Source organism: Dermacentor silvarum, chromosome 9 (genome assembly GCF_013339745.2).
Source record: "Dermacentor silvarum isolate Dsil-2018 chromosome 9, BIME_Dsil_1.4, whole genome shotgun sequence".
Lineage (NCBI taxonomy): Eukaryota > Metazoa > Arthropoda > Arachnida > Ixodida > Ixodidae > Dermacentor > Dermacentor silvarum.
This window is the reverse complement of record NC_051162.1, coordinates 132,089,011-132,105,369: the sequence shown is the minus strand read 5'-3', so window position 1 is coordinate 132,105,369 and position 16,359 is coordinate 132,089,011. Positions and strand designations below refer to the sequence as shown.

Below are 16,359 nucleotides of genomic sequence, written 5' to 3'. Positions count from 1 at the left end.
GTAGAGGTTGTGACTAACGGTGATATGCTCCGAACCACTGCCAGTTGCACTTTGCTCCTTGAAGAGGCAGGACGTGTGTCAAGTGAGCTCCTGAACGAAGTCTTTGCAATGTGGTGAATGCGGTTTAAATCATGGATCTGGGACCTCAAAGAAGTGTGACGTAATGCTAATGGCATTTCTCTCACATTTACCGCTAAATCGCCACTGATTTTTTTCCCCCACAGAGGAAGCAACCTCAGAGCAGCCAGAGCCAGACGTGCAACCAGAGGCTCAAGAGCAGCAGCAGCAGCAGCAGCAGCAGCAGCAGCAGACGGTGGTGATAGACGTGAGCAGTCCGATCGAGCTGTGCCAGAATGCACTGATCGTGGTGAACGGCCAGCGGTGCGTCCTTCAGCAGGATGCCAGCACGGGACAGGTGCTGGCCTACCCTATCAGGGAACCAAAACGCAAGCGGGGGCGACCCAGGTACATAGAATTTAATGCAGAGAGCAGGGGGGCTATTCTGTAAGAGTCCACCTAGTGGACTGTCCACTTTGGCTGTCGCCACTGGCTGCTGCTTCACGAGCGCGAAGGTGCCAGCCAGTCTCCTTCGCGCTTGTGAAGCGACAGCCGAAGTGGACAGTCCACCAGGTGGACTCTTACAGAATAGCTCCCCTGGGCTTGTTGCAACTTAGACATCTTAGATATTTCTCACGCTTGGGTGGGGGGAAAGGAGAGAAACACCTTAGAACAGACCACAGGGCAGGACTGATCTCCAACTTGCTTTACGGTAAATCAGTTCTGCTGAAATACACAAGGTGGATGAAGTTTCAAGAATGGGAAAAAATTATCATCCACCTGACCGTGGCACAAAACTACAAAGGAAACCTGAAAGGTTTCTCGGAAAGCTTTGCAGTTGGAGAAAAATTTAACCTGGTTCTGGGAATCGAACCCTGAACCAATACCTCTTCAGGGCGGTCACTCTACCATCTGAGCTAACCAGGAGGACAGCAGATTGCAGAGCGAGGTCGAATTAATTGACAATTTTAGGTGCAGGGCCACTGAACATGGCAAACTAGTTCTGCAGAAATCTGCAAGGTGAAAGAAATTGAAAGGAATTCTTCCTGGGGTTCGATCCTCAGATCAGGATGAATTTCTTTTTTAGCTTAGTGCTAGTCTCGGGTGGGGTGATGAAGTTAGGAAATTTGCAGGCGCTAGTTGGAATCATCTGGCGCAAGACAGGGGTAAGTGGAGATCACTGCTTTCGTCCTGCAGTGGACATGAATAGGCTGATGATGATGATGACTCTCAGGTAGACCACTATGTTTTTGTTTCTTTTCACCAACTACTAGTTTTACTGCCCAAAAGTCAAGCGGTAACATACTGAAATGCTTGAAACATGGTGCATATGAGTTGGACCACATGTCGCACATGTAGAATACAGCGCAGTGCTGACACAGTTGGACTAGTTTTTTAAGCTATATGCTTCACGCATCTTGTGCCATGTTTTTCAGTATGTTGCTGCATGACTTCTTGGGGTATGTTTTTTAGGGCAGTAAAACCAGTTGAAGACCAGCGTTCTTCCTAACCTAGGGGGGGGGGGGGGGGGGTCGTCGTTTCTGTGTCCTTGTAAGCTGTTTCTTTTTCCCCATAAGTGCTAGAAATGTCTCCCAGGTACATTGAGGCTTCTGGTAGCTGTTAGTTCGTCTTCGCACAGGTGACCTAGCTTGCCCACGTGAAGTTGCACGGGACCACAATTCCTCTAGCAGTCCTTGATGCTGCATCCTGTGGCATGCTGTTTTTAACTCAGCTAGTCACTGTCTGACACCAAACTAAGACACTCGCAAATAGGGTCCCATAGCTTGGTGAAGCAGAGGGTTGTGTACTTGCAAAGGGCAGGTCAAAGCTGTTGCATTCACACAATATAATTAGGACTCCTAAAGTAGGCCTAGATAACTAAACCTTTTGTTTCATTAAGTTCCAGTGTGTCTTCGACTATATGCAGGCCTTATTTGCTTATTTATTTATTTAATCCATGATGTTTCTTCTTATATATGCCTTATAATGGTGACAGCTACTTCTTTTCATAGAATCATATATATATATATATATGATGATTATGTGAGAAGTAGCTGTCACCATTGTAAGGTGATAAATATTTCTCTTATTCTCATTTTTATAAAAAATAAAAGCGGCGTCTTAAAGGTGCGCGGCAATTTCACCTGCCATGGTAGCTATGGCGATGCGCTGCTGAGTACAAGTTTGTGGGTTCGATTCCCTGCTGCAGTGGCCTTCTGATGAAGATGGAATGAAAAACTGCTTGCATTAGCATGCTTTTGGATGTGCCCTAAAGAACCCCAAGTGGCCAAAATCAATCCAGAGGCCTCCACTACGAAATCTTTGTGCTGCTTTGGGACGTTGAGCCCCCTTCCCTTGTTACAGAAAGGTGGTTCCTCCTCCCGTTGAGGAAGAGCCACCAGCTGCCCCTGCTGCGGATGAAGCTTCCATGACAGAGCCTGCTGCTGTGGAGGAAGAGGAAGAGGGCGACAAGGGCATGATGGAGATTGTTACAGAAGGTGGGTGTCTGGCCAACTGCAGCGAAATTTTGGGCCATGTAAAAGGCTTCCAGCGTCCAGACAAAACAGCGTCCGTGCAAAATTTTGTGTTTAAAAACCAAGTGGATGCATCCCTAAAGGCTTGCAAAAGTAGGCATTTTTGATAATGAAAGCGCCACCATTTTGGACCGTCAAAGTCACAGATCTGAAATTAGGTATCGCCTGCCGCTTCTCACCGCACGTAGAAAAATCTCGGGGCCGATATGCTGGCGCTCACATCATAGCCGCTAACTACCAGGTTCGCACGTCGTCTGCTTAAGCGCTATTTAAAGGCTACTAATAAAGAAATTAGACAATTACTAGCCCTGCCAAAATTGCTTCAGTAGTATTTACTCCTCATTTATTACCCATTGTATATCCAAAGTGAAATGTCGTTGCAGGTGGCTTTTAATTTCAACTTGAGAAGGGTAGAAATTTGACTTTGTTGGTTGTGCTCATTTTTCGTGCTTCGCTTGCAGTTTAATTTCAACATTTTGGTGTTCTCGCTACTGGCACTGCCCAAGAAACGTTCTCCCACAAGAACTTCACAGCTTCGAACACCTGTGGCAATAAAACTTCGCAGTGCACCCTTTTCAGTGCCTTCCTCAATATATATACTCACCCTCGTTTACCTGCAGATACCTAACTTCTGATCTCTTATTGGTGATAGCCCCTGGCCTTGATGCATTTCTTTGTGTTATTCACTCTTCTCACTCTTTGCCATCAGTTCGCTCGTCACCTGTTATGGCTGGAATTGTCCACTCATACAACATTTATCGGGTTGGTTGAGTGTCTGTTAAAACACCGTATAACATCCAGCTTTTTCTGTATTAAGTTATGTACGAACATTTTAAATTAAAAGTTAATACATAAGCACTTTTACGAGGATGTATGACTATGTTGAATGCAAGCAATGCAAGCAGCTCACTTAAGTTTGGAGGGAAGCAGGTCCGTGTTCACTGTGCATCAGTGAATATATATTTCCATTTTCTTCAGTTACTTGTTAGAAGAAACATAGAAGTATGACACGGAAGTATAAACCAGGTGTCCTGTCATTGCAGATGGTGCTCTTGTGCGTAGGAGCTGCCGGCGGCGGAAGGTGGCACGTACTATGCAGGGTAAGCACTGCTGCTTAGCCGGGTGTTGTAGCATGCATGGCTGAATGAACATGGCTTGTCGAGGCAGTGATGCGCGGAGGCATGCTTTAAAAAAAAATTTGTGCTCTTGCAGATTATCACTTGAGCGAAGGCAGCGAGAGTGAGCCAGAACAGGAGCCCGAGCCTGAGCCAGAGCCCCGGAAACGTGGTCGGCCACCCAAGAATTATCACGAGGAGGACCCATTTTGGAAGCGTATGTACATGTGAACTGTCCTACTAATTTGTCACTCAGGTACCTATAAAAAAACGTCTAACTCGAGGCTCATAGAGCATGTATAACCACGGGGCCACAATTGCAATTGCAGTTGAAACCTGTGCTTGAACGGCGGAAGGCGCTGGTCAGTGGATGCTGGAGTGATTGTGCAAAGGGGTTGAACTACACTGATAAAGATTACTTAGGGACTCTATGTTCACTGGCCTGACGCACTACAGCTATGCGTGTCCACACAAGCTCATTGCATGGGTACATCTGCTTTGATGTGTGCATAGCTGGCTACTCAGTGCAATGCATTATACTGATCTTTTACTGAGTAAGGCAAATCAGGGGAACCAAGGGGCTCAATTTTCTGTTAGTTACAACCATATGAAAATGACAAATTTGCAGTGAGGCCAGGGAAAGCACACTGCATGCTGTCAGGGGTCTTGCCAGATGCACAGCTGATCATTAATCGCATTATGCTAAAATGCTCTGTTCTACAAGTACAGTTTTATTGTGCATGATTAGTTCACATATTCATGATTATTTTTTCCAGGTTATCAGTATTCTCCTCCAGTTACCGTATTTACTCGAATGCAGGCAGATAGTTTTCTTTAGAAAATAATGTACAAAAATTGGGGACATGTTTAGGTTTGAGGATGCTGTTTGGCCGTAACCATTTTTATTTACTGACCTTCCAAATTTCAGTGGTTGGCCTAGAATTGAGGCTGCTCTAGATTCAAACAAATATGGTATGTACTTGCGAAACATTACAACAAGGTTGCATCCTGCATGAAAATATATGCCTTTATATCAGATATAGTTACGTGCAGATGTCAGCAAGATACATTATAGATTTACTTTGCTCTGTCTGATAATTCAATATCTCCGTGTTTGTTATAGTATTAAGGCTTGACTGAATTTGTCTATAATTGAGCTGTAATTCTGATTGAGTCTATAATTGAAAGTGTTGGCAAATTGTGGCGGCATTGATTACACATTAGTAAAAATAATGGTACGCATTAAAGAAAATAAACATAATTTGCATTGGAGTTCCAAATACAATGAAAGAAAGTATTTAAAGCATGGATCACTATAGTAAGATACATTTGTGATTATAAAAATATTTCTATTACAGAGGTAGCATTAAGGGTTTTGATATTGATACCTTGCTGTGCATATGTGTTTAGTGTGCCTGGTGGTGTGTGGCTTATTCGTTGTAGTCCGTAAATAGTGCGTGATAATGGAGTTTTCCAAAGGGGCCTATATTGATGACCACACGATCTCTCCTTCTGTAGTCTGTAGCACTGTCTTTCTCACTGCTATTGAACTTTATGATAAGTACTAATCATCTACCTGCATTTTCGTTTCATTGTCATGATGCTTCTTGATTGTACTATTATATGTATTGTGCACACTGAAGGCTTTCGTAGATCTCCAGTCTTGAAATTGAGGGGCTGTGATCCCTTGCTTTGCCAGCAAGGTGAGGTTCTTCTCTGCCTTGCTTTTATTATCATTTCTTTTTTGCCTGATGATCAATCATGAACAAATCTGGCCAAGACTTGCTTGGCACCACTAGTGTGCACTCCATGCCACACCTGCCAACTTTTACAATTTTATCGTAAAATGCCTGATTTATAGAGTTTTGTTAGCATGGTCGTATTGGTGCCATTAATTTTACGATTTTTTATTTGCATCCAGCTTATTAAGGCAAAACTGATTTTAAAAGAATACAAAATAAAGTCGCCAACCGAATTTGTTTAGTTTTACTTTTCAGACCCACCGAGTTATTTGTACGTTCCTGCAGCACCACCACCCATTCCACAGAACCAGTATATATAATGGCAGCCGAAATTTCGGCTGCCGTTATGTGAATATTTCTATTTGCGACGCATATAATTCTAGTCGCAATTTTAGAGCAAAGCTTGTGTTCACAGCATCCTTAGTGATAGGAGTTTTAAAATCTTTTTTACAGAATAGTTAACATTTTGAGCAACAATACACAATTTCAGCATTTATTGGCTTATACTGCACTACTTTTCCAATTTAAGGTTAGCAAGTCCGCCGTGCTTTCAAGTGCACCAACTAGTTGGAATTAGGGTTTCTCTGAATGAAGCGTCACATCACAAATGGCATTACGCAGGAAATGGTGGACGTCGACGGCCTCGCCTGCGAAAGCGGGATGGCTCATCATCGTCGCAAAGCAACCCCATGCAAGCGTTCCTGGTGCAGATGGCGGATGGGCAGACACTCATGATGCAGATCCCAGCCGCGAGCATTCCGGCAGGCATGGACCTGCACCAGGTGGCACAGAACATCGCCACGAGCCTCAATGCAGCTGCAGCAGTAAGTTGTACAGTTTGAGAAATACCGAGCGTCCCTTCTGTGTCGGTTGGGGTTGGGAGTTGCATTCATGAAAGATTATTCAGCACTGCGTAATTGGAATGACTGACAGTCCTGCATGTGATGCCTGCGGCTGCGAGGAGAACATTGACCGCCTATTGTGCCACTGTCCTCAGTTTGAAGCACAGAGGCAATCTATGTCCAAAAATGGTCTAAAAAAATTACTCTTCTCTAAAAATCACAAGGTCTAAAAAATCAGTAAAACAGATAAACGTATCAAACAAACAAATAAACATCGCGTCACCACTTCTGATATGTTTAGCTGTTTTACAGTTTTTTTAGACCATGTGATGTTTCTTTGCTTAGGTTATTGCAATCACTTATATATTGGTGATTGTTTCAATAAAGATTTAATTGAGAGGTAGCGCTCTTCCTGTCTGCTTCTAGTCTTCGTCCGTATCCCTTCGCACTATAAACCAAAAATAATTGATTGCAGATGCAAATCCATCACACGTAGATGACGGGGTAGCTGCTTGTTTGTTTGTTTGCTTACTGTTTGTTTGTCTGTCTGTCTGTTGGCTTGTTTGTTTGTTTGTTTTCAAATACTTTCAGGGCCCTTGTGGACATTGCAAAAGGGAGAGGTGCAGTGAACACCCGTATAGTGCAAATTTTAGTGCAGTGACCATTTGGAAAGAGGGGGGAAAATGTAGGAAATAGTGTAACATTGCACATCAGTATGCAAGAGAACACAATCAGACAAGAATAATGCGCACATTTAATTTTAAAGAGCGTTCATGACAGCAATTTTTAAAGTTTGTAGTGCTTTCAATGGGCAGCAATAGCAACAGGAAGATGGCTCCTGTTTGCTCGAGTTTATTAGTATATAACAATATGATACGCCTACTTTGTAGCTGCGGTCAAAGTGAAATGAAGGGGGTTAAGAAGATTACTTTTTAAGATTAGATTATGAAGATAGTTTTTGTGAAGGAGACAGACAAGCAGTTTTGCAATATTGGCATTATGTGTCACAGATTGAGGTTGTTTTTCATGGTTGTTACACTTGAATGACGAGAGTAGCTGGATAGGATAAAACGAGCGGAATGATTTTCGATGGCTTTGAAGCCTGCGTTTATGTGGAATGTGTTGTGGAACATCTGATGCAACTTGCAGCAGCAGGCCCTGTCGGGAGGCTGCCTGACGGCTGAAGGTGCAGCTGCGTCACCCGTCCTGGTGGCGTTGCAAGGTGCCATCTCAGACGAGGCACAGCCACCGCCGCCACCGCAACCACCAGCACCACCAAAACGTCGACCGGGACGGCCTCGAAAGAGGCCCCTGACACCACCACCTCCTCCTCCACCTCCACCTCTTCCACAGGCCGAAAAGCCAGAGGATTGTCCAGTAATTTCCCCGACGGATGGCCCGACAGATGGCCCGACAGATGGCCCGACGGATGGCCCAACGGATGGCCTGGCAGATGTGTCGGAAGAGGGCTTGGCCAATGAATTGTCGAGTAGTGCGTCAAATGGCCCTGCAGAAGTTTCAACAGAGTCGCCTGCTGATGATGCCTCCCGAGACAGCGCGGCCGCCCAGAATGTGTCTGCAGTGGTTGCCCAGAGTCTGGAAGATGCTGTGGCACAGGTGCTGGGCCAGGCTGTTGGACCAGTCACGGAAGGAGTTGAACTAACATCGGTACAGGTTGGTGCCCAATCAGCTTGGTTGTACGTATATGAAAAGGTGTGCAGCATAGGATTTCCTACAACACCGCCTAGGGGGAAACTTGGCGCAACTATCGACACATGTTTCATAAGACCAATTGTTCACTTGAGTTCAAAGTTTGGAGGCCACTGTGTAGCTTCTAATAAGTGCAGGAAATTTCTTCTAAAATTTCTTGTAATTCATGGACAGATTTCCCACATCCCTTCAGTTTATTCTTAGGGGAAGTTGTGGGGATTGAGGGAGGCGCTGGCGCCATTGTGCGGGCTTCATCTGTTCTGCCGTCCCTCACCATACCCGCCCGCTCCCAACCGGTTCCAGTGGTGGCGCTCCACACGCGGTGGTTTGCGGTGAGGGTGGGGCGTTGACATCACTACGCGGCCGCGTTGTCTGCTAGTTACTGAGCGTGGCTCTCTTATCTCCGGGACCGGCGCAGAGTACGTACATGCTTTCCTCACGTCCACCAACACCTTTGTGACTAGGACTTGAGCTCGTGCACGGTGCCTTTGCCCGTGCGGGGAGTGCGTACTTTGTGCTGATCCTTTCCTGACGCTAAGCCGACGAGTGGTGCCTAGTGCTCGCGCGAGGTCGTACCACGCCGAGCCGCACTTGCCGAAATCCCAAGCCGAAGAATATTGCCCGAGCTCTCGCGAGTTGACCCATTGGTTATCGCCAGAGCAAGTAGCATAGCGCCGGGACTTTTCTTAGCGGCATGTCCCAGCTTGAGCCTGTGCTCTCGCAGCAACGTGCTATACGTGCCCGTTTTCTGTATTTTCGCCCTGGTGCCCCTTTGGTTCCCCGCCGCGCGGGTGTTTATGCAGTGCTGGTGCCGACGGATTCAATAAACGGTTTCCGATATTTCAGGGCATTACTGTGTTATTGCATGTGTTGCTCGGTAGCCCCTTGCGGCCTGAGCTCGCGCGCAGCGGTGCTGGAGTCGACGGCTGATGTGGCCCTGTGGCTTGAATCCACGGTGGTTGGTCTCCTGTGAGACAATAAGAACCCACAAAGTTTATTCATGTGAGTAAAGCAGTGTTCTGCAAAGAGTGCCTGGGGTCTCTCTGTTTATTTGGGAGTACATCTTGCGGAGCCCAAATTGCTTAATCAAGGAATTTTCTTAGAGAACCTCGAAGGGCTGCAGCCAGGTGATACATATTTCTGAAACCTAATTACCCAGTGGTAGCACATTCATTTTAGGCCGCATGACAGCCACACTGTTATGAAGGTGAAATACATGCAGTGGGGTACAGTCGAGCCTTGATCTAACAAAGCCGCATTCAACACAGAAATACCTTCATTGTATTCAATGTTATAATCATGTATCCGTTACATGCTGATATTGTTGAGAAACATTTTGTATTGTAGATTATATCCAATAATTTGTCATATCCGTGTTCATTATATTGAACTACAACTGTATTTGCTTTAATTGGTAAACACGTGGACAGGGCACGCTCATCATGCAGGTAAAAAACTGGATGCATTTACCCCAGCCAATTCGACGGCAACAAGTGTATTGTAAATATGTTGCTTATGTCTGCTGCATAAAGGAGTGCTACTGACACGTATCTTTGAAGTTGTAGAAACTCTGCCACACATGTAAAATAATCACACTTAGCAAGTGTGGAGGTCAGGAAACACTTATAAGGCATTTTAATTTGATACTGAAGTTGGGTCTCTCAATGCCAGACCTGGCGTCATCGACATTATGGGTGTCATGACACAGAGCGAAATTTGCTGATGTTGTGTCGCAATAAAACTAGGTCTGACGACGTTGCTCATGAGAAAATAATTTGATGGGGCTGCGTGTGCTTTTTATGGCTGCACTCGCGTGTGGCAGCTGCAGCAATCACAGGACTAGAGCAAGTCACCGTCTCGTGATGTCATGGCACATCAACCTTCCGTGTACCAATTAGTATCGTGAGTTTGCAGCACGAACGCAAAAAAAAAGACCTAGACAGGACAAGTGCTGTCCTTGTCCTGTATATGTCCTAGTCTTGCCTTTGTGCTGTAAGCTCAGGTTAATGGATCACCAACTAGCCTACACAGTCACCCTGACGAGTACGGAAATCGAAACTGGTTTGTAGAAACAAATACTTTTATGTAGTAAACTATATGGAGCGCTCTGCCGCTTGCTAGTAGCTCATCTAGGTTTAGAGTGCTCTGACTTTCATTCGGCACAAAAAAATGACAAGTCAGAAATTTGATGTTAGAGCTCTTTTAATGTTGCCATTTCCTGCTGCAGCCTGCTGAGGAGGCCATCACCTCGAACACCACTGAGGATGCCACAGTGATTCCTGTGCCTGAGAAGCTGGTCACTCTGCTGCTTCCCAAGTTGGGTAAGTGCACCATGTCGTTTAGTGGTGATTAGTGAAATAATTTCCTTGTCCTTTATCCAATTGTTATGTCGTGCATGTGTATTTCTTCTGCAGTTTCGGTTTCAGTTGTCACTTGGCAAGTGTGTCCTTGCTAATGTATATATATTGGTAGCTCGTGGAATAAAACGGGAGTTTTTCGGCTGCCTTCAAGTGTGTCACTACAAACACTTCATTGGCAACGAGGGCAATGACACCAGTTAGCCTGTTTTATCTCATTGCTACTCCGAATTATAAAATCTGCGCTTGAGAATAGTGAGTGCAAAACTACCACTCCTTATGCACTGAAAATCTCTTATTTGGGTCATATCTGCTAACCACGAGCTGCACACATCGTCTGCTTAGGTACTATTTCTAAAGGGTGTTAAAAGAAATTTTCAAAATTACTGCCCGTATAGCTTTGCCAAGATTGCTTCAAGAGTATGCTCTACTCATTTATGACCAATTTAGCCAAAGTGAAATTTTATTGCTGGCGGCTTTTAAGTTTACTTCTCTTCCCTTTTTACTTTCTTTTATTTTTCAAGGCTCCTATGGCCTCGTGCTCACAATTGATACAGAAATTGTACTGAGAGCAGGCAGACCAGGTGAATCGATGGCTGTGTAGTATAGATTACACGGATGGATGAATGAGTGAATGGCCACATGCCTATAGCCTGTCAAATGAGAATCGGAAAGAGGGATGTCCAGAACGTTGGCACGATGATGCGTTCATGCATGCAGGTGGAAGTGTGGAAGAGCAACAACAGCTGCAGTGCCCAGCCTGCGAGTTCCAGGCGGGCTACACGCAGCAACTGCAGGAGCACCTAGTGGGTTCGCATGCGGATGCAGTGGTGCGCTGCCGCCGCTGCCCACACGCCTGCCTGTCGCGTGATGCTCTTGTCACGCACTACCGAGCGCAGCACCCACGCTGCGTCTGCCCCTACTGCGACCATATTGCAGAACAGGTGAGCACTCTCCAAGGAACCCTGTGTTGGTTGATCTTTTCCTTTGCTCATTTACCTAATGGACAAGGACCACAGTTACACCAGTTGGCCAAAAAGTACTTTGGCCTGATTTTTACAAGGCGTAACTTTTGTCATAGTTTTTGGGTACAATATTGCAACATTGTGTTCTTGCTTTTTATATTGTTTCTTTTTTTTTTTTTGTAAAGTATGATAAAGTGGTAAAGTATGATGTTGGTTACTTTTGCACTTTCAAGGTAATAACATTTAAACATGTCCAAGCCAAGATTGTTCTGCTCTTCAGGTCTGGGACCTGCGAGAAGACAATTACGGAAATCACTGGTGTTTCCCACAGGACGATCCAGTTCACACTCTGGTGCTTTCAGGACAGTCAAGCATTGAGCCAGGAGCGGAGCAGCTTGTACTGCACCATCTCCTGCGATGGTCAGAATTGTCAGACAGCGGATCAAGTAGGAAATGAAGAGAAGCTTGAGGAAATTGACAAAGGAGTCCAGCATGGAGTCGGGGTTCGGTTAGAAATATCACGAAATGTTATCTTAGCTTCAATTCGATCACACTTCAGAAAACGCATGCTTTCGATAACCTTCTAAAATCAAACCACCCTCAGAAGTGCCATACGTTTCTCAAGCATTTCTATCGGTAATGCCATCGTGCAGTGCTGTTCACTGACGAGAAACAATTCACCATTGAACAAGTTCCAGCGGCCAAAATGACAGAATTTCGGTTCTGCTTGGGCCTAGCTAACTTTTTTTATTGATTAGTATCGGCTGCATTGTCTTCTAAATGAGCCAGAGACTGAACTTAAGTTTGAAGAAATTTTGTTGCACTACAATGGCCGAAATACCAAAAAAAAAAAGTCTGAAATCTTTAACATCACACTGGCACAAAGGTTTCGGCATGAAATTTAAGAAATTGATGTTCATCTTCTAATTTCTCTTCTAGTAAAGAACCTCTTACCTCTAAATTAATGAAATAGTTTTGAAAAAATACTTTACAGGGACTGACAAACCATTTTTATGGACCCAGTTTTTATGGCACAATGAAAAGCTCACCCTCGGTAGTGTTTACACCTGCAGCGGTTACTTCCAAAAGCACGTGGATATTTTGTAAGCAGAATTTTTCGATCTGAGCAGCCTCTAAAAAAGTAAGAGTCCCTCCTCCAGCAACGCTGAGGAGGGACTATATTGATGGGACTATATTAACCACCTACATTGTTACCTTTCCAACCACATTTAAAGGTAAATAGACTGGTACAATAAGTTTGCATTGTCGTACAAACCTTTCTTATAGTTGTACCGCGTTTTTTCCCAAGTACACGCCTACGTCATGACTGGCTGGCCCCCGGCGTCGTTATTCTGTCGATAGACGAGCCAAGCCAACTCATCGAAAACGAAGGCGAAAGCAGCGCCACTTTTCTGCTTACTACAAACGAAGGATTATCTGCACATTGTAAGTTAGGAAAAACTTATAATAGAAAAAATGTTACTGCATTTCAATATTAATAAAACGACCAGGAACCGTGTACACTAGTAGAAGGTCACGTGGTAGACGCCATAAGTATGTTCCTGTTTGTGCCGCGCGGGCCGCCAAAGTTCATTTTTCGAGACTTTTAATGAAGAATTAAAAATATAAATCCGCATTTAATGAGAAAAACAGGGCCCGTTCTAGCCAATACGATAGACGATCTTTCCATCAGCGGGGTTATCTCAATTCATGTTCTGAGCGGTTGTCTGTCCCTTTAATACACAGAGTACACTTCTCACTGTTAACGGTACAATCCTAAAACGGAATGACACCATCTCTGGTTCTCGTCTTGTTCTGCGACAGGCGTACGCCATCCGGCGCCACATGGCAAGGCACACACAGCCGGGTGCCTGCACCTGCCCGGTGTGCAACAAACGCTACAAGGACCCATACATCCTCAAGATGCACCTCAAGATGGTGCACATGCCGGCCGAGGTGCTCTTCGAGTGCTCCCTGTGTGGCAAGAAGTTCAGCCGCAAGGCCCACCTCAAGCGCCACGCCCGCACCCACAACCCCGACAAGCCACTCAAGTGTCCCCTCTGTGACTACAGGTCAGTTTGTCTGCTGCTGCTGCTATAAAGGGAACAGCTTCGTGTTTGTTAACAACGGGTGCAAAAAGGCATAGCGAGGGGGGGAAGAGGGACACAGACTTAGACAACTTTTTAATACTTAAGCCTCCTACTTATGTATGTCAAGACCCTTGTACTGATCTCAGAAAATCGTTCGTCATGTTTTTATGGCCAATGATCTCATGCTTCCACATTTTGCTTGCTATTTGTGTGATAGCTGACTAAGCCACGATAGCATAAGGCTATGATATCTACCAACCAATAAGTCATCATGATAGCCGATATCTGCTAGCTAAGGATGGCAACAACAACAATGTTGTGGGTGGCTGGTTGGCAGCAATCACCACATTCCATTGTGCTGCTGTGATGCTGGAAACAAAACCTGCTTGCCTATTCCATTCGTTACATTTGTGCTCTGTGCAAAGCGCTAACTTTAGGCTGGTGCTTCATCCGGAATGCAAAATAAGATGTGGGAATACAGTTACATGGGAATCAACGAGTTTCACAACATAACTGTGCAAAATGCACCATAGTAGCCAGAAATGCATAAAAGCATGGAATCTATCATGTGTTGCCACTAGATACAGCTATTATAGTAGGATACAACTTAAACAGCAGTTGGCAACAAAGGCAGACGGACTGCGCGGGGTTGTGCTACTCTGCCAGCCAATCACAGAAGCAAACAAAACTGTCGTCATGCGACCTTTTCAAAATGGTGTCGTACTTGATACGACTGTACTTGTCGTCCTTGTGCGTTCCACTATAATAGACGAGTGAAAACATACAAAATTACATGCTTATAATTTTATTTTTGTGCTTAGCACCTTATTTAGGTAACAGGGAAAGTTTGAAGTACGAACTATTTGCAGCCTCGCAGAGGAACAGTGGCTGGTGGTTATGAGGGCGTGGGCGGGGCTTCACTGCAGACTTAAGTTGTATCCGACCATATTGCTAGATTCATTGTCATTATGAAGCTAAAAAAAACAAAACAAAGCAAATAAAAAAGCCATGACGAATTTTGCACAGTGTGGCAACATAGCACTCGTTGAAAAATTCTCTTAACACTGTAGAAATACAATGTACCCTTATATGAAAGGCTATATACAAAGTGCATATATCAACAGTAAGTTCTACAAAGTTGAAAGTTACTGCTGCATTTTTACCATAATTAGTGTTTGAGCTAAAACATTATCAGTTCAGTTTTGTAGTCTCCGGGTTCTCTCAAGCCGCCTTTGTGCGTAAGGCTTAGGCTTGACGGCCGACTCCCTTGTGCTCGCCGTACGGCCGGGCTTCGGTGGTACCAGGACAAGCAGAAACACAACACACGATAGAATAACAAGCACAGCAACCTTTACTGCTCCAGCGGATTCGTGTGGAAGCAGGTTAGGTTCAACCGCGACGCTTATCGGGGTCGATAGTGCTCGAACAATAGCAGGGCGCGACAAAGGATGGGAACAAGATGTTTACCTGAGCTCCTTCCTTCGTCCTGGCTCGCAGTCTTCTCCTGTTACCGGCGTTCGCCGACCGCGCTGATCTCGACCGCCCCGCCTTGTTCTTGGCTCGGTCCAATGAGCGCGGGGCTCCGCGTACACGTGATCGCTTCGTTTGCAACCGGTTTCCAAGAGGGTCGCGCCACCGCACAGAAAGAGGGGAAAAGGCATCTGCTCTCCTCATTTCGGCGGCACGCGTAACGACGCGGGAAATTATGAACCTTCATAATTCCCACAGTTTTCATTGCTGAGTGACATGATATTGGAGAGTAAAATCTCAAAAAGAAAGTTTAAGAGCCACAGAAAGAGCAGAGAGAAACACTCACAACTGCACTCACAACTGTCAAAAGACACAAAGCTTGCTACATATAAATTGCACACACACTCTCGACAACAAGGGGTGGCAAAGAGCAAACGACAAGGCATCTTGTTTGCGAAAATCCTAGCAATTTCATTTCCGTATCATATAACGAAACAGATGTTTGACTAACACAAGCTTGACCACTGATATATATATGATATGCCTCTAGCAGTTCCCGTGCATTTTTATCTCTACTCCTACCCAGGATCCTCACCTCAGAAAAATGTGGCTCACAGCAGCACTATCTGCAATGCGCAGAAAGATCCGCACTCATATCCTTTTTTAAATTGTTTTGGTGTTCCCTCATTCGGTCATTCACACAATTGCCGGTCTGCCTGACGTAGGTTTTTCCGCATCTTGGCGGTGCCTGGTAGACCACTGCAGTGGAACACTGCGCATAGCATCTTGCGTGCTTGACTTGGCACGTTTGCACAGCACATCCCATGATTCGGGGGCATAAAATGTGCTGTGCAAACGAGCAAAGTCAAGCACGCAACACGCTATGTGCAGTGTTCCACTGCAGTGGTCTGCCAGGAACTCTCATGCAGCCCAACCAACAGTTTAAAAAAGATGCTTGAATTGACCAGCATCTTGAGCTATCTGAGCCTGAATTACTGTAAGCAGCTTTTATACGCGCACTAAATAGAAAAGTAAGCTTAGCTGTACTAGTAAATTATCCTTCTGCAATACCAAAAATGCCCCTGTGGGAGGAGGCTTCGTAATCCAGAAAACGTGCAAACGCGAAAGACAGGTGGCAGTGCCACCTTGTCGCTTCCGCACCAGCTCGCCGAAGCGTCATTGATTTTGAAAGCATCTGCTCAGGCATTTTTAGTTATTTCTTATTGTTAATGATGGACTGCATCATATTCTAAAGTGCTGAACTTAGCAAGTTTCAAGAACTTTCACTGCACCACCAACTGCTCAAATACCACAAATTACATTGAAATCCTACGACATCACATTGATGTACTGGTGCTGGGGTTATGGCGTTAAATTGCCTTCATTTTCTGTTCTAGTAATCAACGTATTACATCGAAATTAACAAGAGCAGACTTTTGAAAGAATGCTTTATCTGTGTAAACTAATTTAGTATTTC

General features: G+C 45.0%; 1 protein-coding gene across 1 annotated transcript in view; it reads left to right on the top strand.

The window, feature by feature from the left end:
• Positions 1 to 16,359, top strand: part of LOC119464369 (zinc finger protein 263) — a 31,792-nt gene that overhangs the window by 10,645 nt on the left and 4,788 nt on the right. The window contains exons 4-12 of the mRNA XM_049655214.1: positions 225 to 465; positions 2,422 to 2,555; positions 3,635 to 3,691; positions 3,804 to 3,923; positions 6,070 to 6,272; positions 7,440 to 7,964; positions 10,228 to 10,321; positions 11,078 to 11,301; positions 13,147 to 13,394. Coding sequence (XP_049511171.1) covers positions 225 to 465; positions 2,422 to 2,555; positions 3,635 to 3,691; positions 3,804 to 3,923; positions 6,070 to 6,272; positions 7,440 to 7,964; positions 10,228 to 10,321; positions 11,078 to 11,301; positions 13,147 to 13,394 — 1,846 coding nt within the window. The remainder of the gene's footprint in view (positions 1 to 224; positions 466 to 2,421; positions 2,556 to 3,634; positions 3,692 to 3,803; positions 3,924 to 6,069; positions 6,273 to 7,439; positions 7,965 to 10,227; positions 10,322 to 11,077; positions 11,302 to 13,146; positions 13,395 to 16,359) is intronic.